This window comes from Solanum dulcamara, chromosome 7 (assembly GCF_947179165.1).
Source record: "Solanum dulcamara chromosome 7, daSolDulc1.2, whole genome shotgun sequence".
NCBI lineage: Eukaryota > Viridiplantae > Streptophyta > Magnoliopsida > Solanales > Solanaceae > Solanum > Solanum dulcamara.
Window position 1 is genome coordinate 34,100,001 of NC_077243.1, and position 9,586 is coordinate 34,109,586.

The 9,586-nt window shown below is 35.1% G+C and overlaps 1 protein-coding gene across 1 annotated transcript; it reads left to right on the forward strand.

Moving 5' to 3' along the window:
* Positions 1-3,406: 3,406 nt before the first annotated feature.
* Positions 3,407-4,132, forward strand: LOC129894690 (uncharacterized). Its single transcript, XM_055970351.1, has 3 exons — positions 3,407-3,502; positions 3,614-3,953; positions 4,062-4,132. Exons 1-3 carry the CDS (start codon positions 3,407-3,409, stop codon positions 4,130-4,132), a joined length of 507 nt encoding a protein of 168 aa, XP_055826326.1.
* The last annotated feature ends 5,454 nt before the right edge of the window (positions 4,133-9,586 follow it).

A 9,586-nucleotide genomic window follows, 5' to 3' on the forward strand; every position in this document is an offset into this window, starting at 1 on the left:
TACTACTACTATTACTACTGCTACTACTAGTACTATCACTACCACTACTACTAATAATAATAATAAAATGGTAAAATAAAAATAAAAATAACAACAATAATGACAATAATAATAATAATAATAATAATAATAATAATAACAACAACAACAATAAAATGCTGAAAATATAAGCAGGCGGAATCGACTCTGAATAAGACCATTTTATTTTGTTTGTTATTCAAGAAATCTTAGATATTGGCTCCGTGTGGGGGGGGGGGGGGGGGGGATGATGATTTCATCGAGTCTTAAAGACTCGAATTTCTTAGAGTCCCAAATCAAGACTCCATTTTTGCTCCCAAAGTGTTCATGCAAATAAGAAGAGAATGACGAAATTAGGAAGATAACATTTTTTAGGACAATATTTTAGCACAATGACATCGAAAAATGGAAGAACATGGAGTAAATATTATCTGTTGCTGGGCAGTGAACGGAGATGGTTTGGTCACGAATTTACCCTTGCTCTTAATGTAAAATCGGATATAATAGAGAGAAAAACTCAAAAAATTCTTTTAAAAGATATGCAACTGTCTTAAAAAAAACAAGCCCCCCTCCTCTGTCTGTCCGTCTCTATATATAGGGCTATGCGGATGAATAAAATAACGCAGAATAACGGATGAATAAAATAATACGAAATGGGCGGATGAATAAAATAATACGAAATGGGCGGATGAATAAAAATAATACAGAATGGGCGTAGTTATATATGCATTTTCGGACTTTTGCTCCTGCAAAAATTTTATTTAGTTTAAAGTTAAAAAAATATATATTATTTCCTTGCTTAGCTGGTTTATAATTTTAACTTTGAAATACTAAGCGTTATAAGATTAAATGCCCCCCACTAACCCATTTATCAACTTGAACATCCATACGAAAACTTAGATTAGGGAATGTTAGTTTTAGTCTTGAATATTATTTTGACCATCGATTAAGAGATATCTTTTTATTTTGTCTCTTTTCTTTGTGGTGTTTCAATGTTAACTTATTTTTTTTTCTATTTTAACATGCATGCGTGACTTTATTTTAATGAATCTGATTTTTGTGTAGCTTTTGGGTATAGAATATTAATCTTTTTGCTGGGAAATGAGCTTATTTGGTGTTGGGCAGTGAGAGCATATATAAATATAATATGTGTAAGTATTTAGACTAGTGCATGTATGGCATAGCGGAGGTGAGAATGTGCTGTTGAATAGGGAATTAGGTAGGGGCACGCATGGGCTTATTTTATATATATATATATATATATATATAATTTTTATTTTTAAATTATTTTTATTTTTGAATGAAGAAAAATATTTTATTTATTTATTATTATTATTATTATTATTATTATTATTTATTATTTTTTAAAGAGGGGATGATATATATATTATTTGCATGATGCAGTATTATGTGTTATTTAGGGGAAGAAATGAAAATGAAATAATTATTAGTAATAAATAAAATCTTTTTATGGGTCAATTTTGAATAATACTAAAAGGGTAATAATTATACAAACTATATACATTATCTTAAAAACAAATAAAGATGATAAAAATAACTTGAAAGTATTTCGAGTTTTATAAAATTTAATTATTTTAATTTATTTAAAATTAAAGAAAGCTAAACATCAATTAATTTACAAACTTTTTAATTTTTTCAAAGTAAAATAATTAACTTAAATTTAAATAAATTAACTTCAAATATGGGTCTATTAATTAAGTCAAATTAATTAACAAAATATTTAGTTTTAAAATAACAGATTCTTTTGAGACAGTGTGCAAATACTGATAAAAGGTAAATATTTATTACTATTCAAAAATTATTTAATATATATATATATATATATATATATATATATATATATATATATATTCTTTTTTTTTAATTATTCTTTTTTTTTATTTTAAAATAAAAATACGTTGTGTAGGGCCAAAATTGGGTGTCAACAGGGTTGACTACTACTCCAATTTTATCCCTACTCGAGGGAACCGGTGGTTTCATGATCTACTGTGATGCGTCTAGAGTTGGATGAGGATGTATGCTAAAGTAGAAGGATAAGATTATTTCATATGCTTCCAAATAGCATAAGATTCATGAGAGGAACTACTTGACTCACGACATTGAGTTGGCAGCCGTAGTATTCTCTCTTAAGATTTAAGGTCATTATCTCTATAGTGTGCACATGTATGTGTTCACTTATTACAAGATCCTTCAATATATGTTTATCCAGAAGGAGTTGAAGGTAGATGAGATGGCTTGATCTGCTCAAGGACTATGACATGAGCATTCTCTACCACCCAGGTAAAGCTAATATTGTTGTTGTTGCTCTTTAGCAGGCTACTGATGGGGAGCACTACCCATGTAGAGGAGGGAAAGAAAGAATTGGATAAAGAGGTGCATAGGCTTGTATGTTTGACAGTTCAACTTATTGAATCTAGTAAGGGAGGCACTATTGTTTAGAATGGGGCAGAATCATCTCTAGTTGCTGAGGTGAAAGAAAAGCAAGATCAAGTTTACATTCTTCTCCTGTTGAAAGATGATATTCAGAAGCAGAAAGTTATGACTTTTGCCAAAGGGAGAGATGAAGCGTTGAGGTATCAAGGGAGATTATGTGTTCAAAGTGTTGATTTCATTCGAGAGAGAATAATGGCAGAGGCCCACAACTCCAGGTATTCCATTAATCCAGGTTCTACAAAAATGTACCATGACTTGAGAGAAGTCTATTGGTGGAGTGTGATGAGAAGGAATATAGTAGAGTTTGTGTCCAAGTGCTCGAACTGCAAACAAGTAAAATTTGAGCATCAAAAGCCTTGTAGAGTAGCTCAGAATATTGAAATTCTAGAATAGAAGTGGGAGATGAAAATATGGACTTCATAACAGGTTTACCACAATGCCGCATGTAGCATGATTCAATTTGGGTGATTGTGGATTGGATGACTAAATCATCCCACCTTTTGCCCGCTAAGACTACAGACTCAGCAGAGGATTATGCAAGATTATATATTCAAGAGATAGTTAGATTACACAGAGTGCTCCTCTCCATCATCTCAGACAGAGGTACCCAATTTAGTGTTCAGTTTTGGAAGTCATTACAAAAGGGGTTGGGTTCGAGAGTGAACCTTAGCACTACTTTCCATCATCAGACAAATGGCCAGGCAGAGCGTGTAATTCAGAATTTGGAGGATATGTTAAGAGCCTGTGTCATTGACTTCAAAAGTATTTAGGATGATCATTTACCTCTCATTGAGTTTTCTTACAATAGTAACTTCCATTCGAGTATCCAGATGGCACCATATGAGGCTATTTATGGAAGGAGGTGTAGATTGTTAATTGGTTGGTTTGAGGTTGGTGAACCGAGTTGATTGGGCCAGACTTGTTTCATCAAGCCATGGAGAAGGTCAAGATTATTCAACAAAGGTTGAAGAATGCCCAAAGTCGACAGAAATCTTATACTAATGTTAGAAGAATAGACTTGGAATTTGAGGTGAGTGATTGGGTATATCTAAAAGTTTCACCCATGAAGGAAGTTATGAGGTTTGTAAAGAAAGGAAATTTGTGGGATTTCACTGGGTTGTTATTGTTGTTGTTGTATCAGATTATGAAGAAAGTGGGTAATATATCCTATGAGTTGGAGCTACCGCCAGAGTTAGATATTGTCCACCTAGTGTTTAATATCTCCATGTTTAAGAAGTGTTTGGGAGTTCCTTCACTCATTGTGTCAACTAAAAGTAGTGAGGTGAAAGAAAGTTTTACTTATGAGGAGATTCCAGTTCAGATTCTTTATTGTCTTATTCGCAAGTTGAGAACCAAAGAGGTCACTTCTGCCAAAGTTCTATGGCGAAACCAGTTTGTGGAGGAAGCTACATGGGAAGCTGAAGAGGATATAAAGGCTAGATACCCTAATCTATTCATTCCTTCTAATAATGATGATGACGGTAAGTTTCCTTTTTCCTGTCTTTAACTTGATGTCCATTCTGTGTTTGAGTATATGATATGTAATCTTGAGTCTAAGTAGTGATTGTGTGACTGTTTGAATGTTTCAGTATTTGAGTTCTTATTTTACATTCTTACCTTGAGTGAGTTCCCATCTTGGCCTTCATTCAAGGATGAATGATCCCAAGGGGAAGACATTGTAACACCCCTGAAGTTTCTAGCCTAAACTAACTCTGAAGCGATTTGAAAATTGCACTAGGAAAGGACCACGAGACCAACCACGTTCAGTGGAGAGGTCCCGTGGAATGGACAGAAGTCAGGGAAGGAGTACACGAGAATGACCATGACTCGTGATGAGCACCACAGACCATACTCCCTTTCGTGGACCTGACTCCCTGATGTTTCACCAAAATATGACATTTACGATGCTCAAAATATGGAATTATTGTTAGTTCTCAAGCGTGTTTTGTTAGTTTGATATGCATTTTTGTTTAGTTTTCTAGGAAATTAAGGTGCGCTTGAGTTGCTGGTATTTGGAATGGATTATAATTAAATTAAATTGAATTTGTATAAGGTGGAATGATGGTGTTGATAAGAGAACAAATAAAAGAAAATTTTCACAAGAGGTGTTTAAACACATGATTTCATCTAGGTTTTGGGATAACTTGGAAAGAAAAAGTGAGGAATGAACGTCACCATTGCATAAAAGGCCTTGTACTGGACATATGAAGGCTAAATTATCATGTCTTTACCAATTATGCACACCAAGATAGCTATTACAGGCCGTGGTGTGCCATACTGACCGTGAAGAAGTACACTTTTATCATGAAGAATCTCTCAAGAAAAGGCAACCAACTTTTTGCTAAGGAACACACCATGCCCCACCACCACGAGTTATGGTGCTCACCACTAGCCGTGGTGGGTTCCATAGTGGAAAGGCCTGCCACCAAAGACTAAGGCAAAGTCCACGCTCAACCACCATGAGCCGTGGTGCTCACCACTGGCCGTGGTGGTGCTCATCCAGAGACCATACGAGCCCAACAACTTTAATTCTCCTAGTTAGTTTAGGATTTGGTTTCAACTTCTATAAATACCCTATTTTGTTCTAGGTTTAAGACATACTTTTCACATGTTTTTCCTATTATTTTGAGTCTACATTACACGACCTAAACTCTATTTTTGAGTCTTGATTTCTTGATTTTACAGGCCTGGACAAATTTGGAAGAACAGCTCAACAACTTAGTTCTTTTGGCTCTTGTTTTGGTTATTCAATCTAATTCTTATTCTTCAAATTATGAGTTTGATTTGTTGGTATTTGTAAGATTTCTAATACATGATTTATTCATTTTTTGTTGAGTTATTCATCATAGTTATGTAAGGCTAATCCCCCGACTAGAATTGTGGGAACTATGGCGACTTAACTAGGTAGGCAAATATATAATTTATATTTGTGATTTGTTTTTGCATATATTGTGATTTTTTCATACAAAAGTGTTTCTTAGTGAGTGCACACATTGAAAACTTTCCCATATTGATTACTTTCTTAGGAGGGAGGTAGTGATTAAGAAAAGAATAACAGAACAAAAATTCAAAGAGTTTGCTTTGAAAGAAGGAATAAATGTCATGTAAGTTACTTGAGCCCGGGAGGGGATAGTACTATGAGATCTAGGGTGAGGGTTAGTAAAGCATACAATATAAGACCGGGAGGAGATGGATGAGATATGTCTAAGAAGGACCGGGAAGTGAATTAGATATTACCTAACTCACTAGATTTTGCATGCAATACATTGAATCGATATCATGAATACGAGTTGTCTATTAGGTTAAAAGTCATGGGGAACATAACCCTAGTCTAGTCTTCATATTTTTTATAGCCTTAATCTTGTTTACTTGCTATTACATTATCATTTGCTCTTAAATCAAAACCAAAACCCCTACTTCTAATTTATGCATCTTTATTTTTAGGAAATAGGTACTACAACTGACTAGTGATAGCTAATACATTTTCTTTAACTTATTCCCTATCGGATCGACCCCGACTCTTAGTTAGGTAAAATATACTGCTAATGATCGTCTATATTTCTTTCAAGAGGTATAATTGAGCGCTATCAAAATGGCACCGTTGCTGGGGAATACGGCTTTGAAATAGTATATTAGTTTCTAGTCCAGTTTTTAGTTTTATTTCCTAATTTTATTTTTGTTTTTTTTATTTTGAAGGGAACAAATAGTGTATGACAAACACTCGCAGTACGGGTGAACCACTCCTTCCCTACGATCGTCAACTGCAAAGTTCCATTCGAAAGATGAATGCGCAAGAGCATAAGGCACAAAGGAGCATAGAGCTTGAGGAAAGTCAAGTCAGGGATGATGCCCTATTGGATGATGATGTTGATACAGATGACATAGTAGCTACTGGAGCTATAATTCTTCCACCACTACCTCAAGGTGTTAAGTTCACTATCACTAGCACTATGTTGCAGATGTTGAACCTCAAAGGACTATTTAGTGGACTAGCTAGTGATGATTCCAACAAGTATTTGATGAACTTTATCTCAATATGCAAGTCATCTGAAATTCCAAGGGTTAGCCAATCAGCTAATCGACTGCATTTGTTTCCATTGTCTCTGTTTGGGGTGGCAATAAATGGTTGAATGAGCTTCCTCATGACTCTATCACCACCTGGAGGGAGCTGCGAGAATCATTTCTAGAGAGGTTCTTTCCACTATCTAAAATGCTGCAAATCAAGAATGAGATTGGTTTTCACATGCAGTAACCTACCGAATCAGTGCACGAGACTTGGAAGAACTTTAGGTAAAAGTTAAAGTAGTGTCTAAATCAAACCTGACTGATAAGCACTTGAAGGAGTTATTCTACAAGTCTTGCAACTTTGTGACCAAGCAAGTCATAGATGTTGTGTGTGGAGGTTCATTCATGTCCAAGATAATCTAGGAAGCCACATCAATCTTGGATTAGCTTGCAAAGAAAATAGGTAGTGGTATACTAGAGATTCAAACTTTTTAGGGTTTATCCTTGAGATGTCAGTAGAGCAAACGCGAAAAGAAGAAGAGTGTGACCAGGGCATGGCTCACATGCAGACTCACTTGTATCTATTGACCAAGCTCTTGTTAGATGGAGGTCTAGAAAAGGTAAAAGTTGTTGATACTGCAGGGCTTTATGAAGACCTACCTAGTGATGAAGAGGCAAAGTACATGAATAAATAGGGGGTTTTTGGACATACAACTCCATAAATCAAGGTTAGAGCTATCAAAGGGATGGAAATTATGATAAGGATGAACACCTTGATCAAGGTAACTGGCACAAGAAGAATCAATACAAAAATGATCGTAGCGGCCTTTATGTGCATCCTGGAAACAGAGATAGAGGTGGAGCTAGAACAAGCAACTCAAGGATGGAATACATACTGACTAAACTATTATATAAAAATGAATCTACAGAAGCTGGTGTCAAAGAGCTGAAGGGTAACATGTCCAAAATAACCCAAGTCGTAGAGTCATACTCAACCTCTATCAAGCAGTTGTAGCAGTAGATAGGGCAATTGTCAACTACAGTAAATCAAAGGAAAAATGGTGCACTGCGTATTGACATTGTTCAAAATTCAAGAATGGAGAAATAGTGACATTGTTCAAAATTCAAGAATAGAGAAATAGTACAGTTTGAGGATGTCGTGACACGACATTAAATTAGAAACTTCATGGGAGGCAACCCATGTGGATACTTGATGATGTCTGATTAGTTATGTAACCTACTACTGATGCTTAGGGCATCGTAGGTATGATCACTTCCCTTGTTTTTAATTTTCAAGTGTTTATGTGCATTGGGGACAATGCACAAGTTTTGGTGGGGAGTGGGGCATCCTACAACACTTTGGAGTTTTCTTGCCATATTTCTTTTCTATGAAGGTGCATTATCTAGTATAACTGGCATGTTTATGTTGTTTGTGTGAATACAGATGTCTGTAGGAGTTTGTAGTAGCCCATGAAAGTGGAAAAAATGAAAAAATGGCCCCTATTCAAAATTTTTGAAATAATTGTGTGATTGCATCTCAAATGTGATAACTGATTTTATGGGTTCTTTATAACATTGTACATAGTGATTTGTTGGTCAAATATTGGTTATGACTGTGTTGATTAGTACTAAATAACACAAGATCAATGCTAAATATGTGTGAGCTAAATTTGTATAGTTTGATTGATGCATTTGTAAGCTAGAACTTGCCTGGTTAGTCTCACTAAAACAATTGGATATCTGGATTAGGATAGGATCATAGGCCTTTGTTGATAATGAGCCACTTCGCCTAAATTTAACCAACCAAATAAAATTATACCCTTTGAATCAAAAGTTTGAGCTTTAACATACTTTTTCTTTGATTAAAAACAATTCACCTTCCCTTTCTGTCTGTGAAACCTAACTTTGTCCCTAGTCCCTCCAAGACCAATATGTACCTCAACTCAGACTAAAAGCCTAAGTTGAGGGTGGCTACTATAAGGAGAATCTGTTTGTGAACCTTTATCTTGGCTCTGGTCCCTCCTAAGAGATTATGTACTTCAACTCAGGCCAAAAGCCTAAGTTGAGGGTGGCTACTATAAGGGAAAAGAAGAAAAGTTAGGTTATGAAAATAATGGTGGGATGAGAAGAAAAGAAAAGCATGGGTTGTGGCCGAAAGTGAAAAATAAAATAAGTAAAACAATGAGTCATAAAGAAAGAATAAGATTGAAAAAGTGCGGAAACTACTCCCAAGAAAAAAAAGGATTAGAAAATAAGGGAACAACAAGAATTTGGGGGGTTGAAAACAAGTAGCTAAACAAAAAATATCATTTAGAGGGGCAAAGTTGTCACTTTTATCCTAAATGTATCCTACCTAAGCCCGAGCCTATGTTACAAGCCTAAAAAGTCCTATTGTGATCCTAAAAAGGTTGTTTAAGAGTGAAGTGTTGAAAATAAGGGCAAGCAAATGGCCAGTACTTTTGCATTGTTTGAACTTCGTTTGAGAGTGCGAGTAGTTTTTTTCCAGTCTATGTTTATCTTTTATACACTGTGAGAGACTTCTTTGTTGTGAAGGCATAGTAATTGTGTTATTTGGTAGCTACATTGACTAGTATATGACTGTTTGCATTGATTTCGTTAGCTAAGACTAGTACAATTTTATGAAGTAATATTTGTGAGTTGGTTAGAACATGAGTGCATTGCATAAGTGAAGTTGGGCATGTGTTTTATGTTTTAGAGCTTCTATATATTTCCTATGAGTTGCTTGTATTTGCGCGTCGTTTGGTTTTATGTTGTGTTATTGCTTGAGGACAAGCAATACTTCAAAGTTGAGAGTGTTGATGTATCTCTGAAATACGACATTTACGACGCTCAAAACATGGAATTATTGTGAGTTCTAAAGCGCACTTTATTAGTTAGATATGTGTTTTTGTTTAGTTTTTAAGGAAATTGAGGTGCGCTTGAATTGATGGTATTTGGACTGGATGATAAGGAAATTGGATTGAATTTGGATAAGGTGGAATGATGGTGTTGAGAAGAGATCACAAGGAGAGCAAAATTTCACAAAAGGTGTTCAAACACGTGGTTTCATTGAGGTTTCTGGACAACTTGAGAGAAATTAGCAAGGAAC

Bases quoted from the DNA above. Each gene is read 5' to 3' on its own strand.
- LOC129894690 (XM_055970351.1), top strand. From the start codon at position 3,407: ATGGAGAAGGTCAAGATTATTCAACAAAGGTTGAAGAATGCCCAAAGT. The intron at 3,503-3,613 runs GTGAGTGATTGG...TTGTTGTATCAG, and splicing joins GAATAGACTTGGAATTTGAG to ATTATGAAGAAAGTGGGTAA. The intron at 3,954-4,061 runs GTAAGTTTCCTT...TGAATGTTTCAG, and splicing joins TTCTAATAATGATGATGACG to TATTTGAGTTCTTATTTTAC.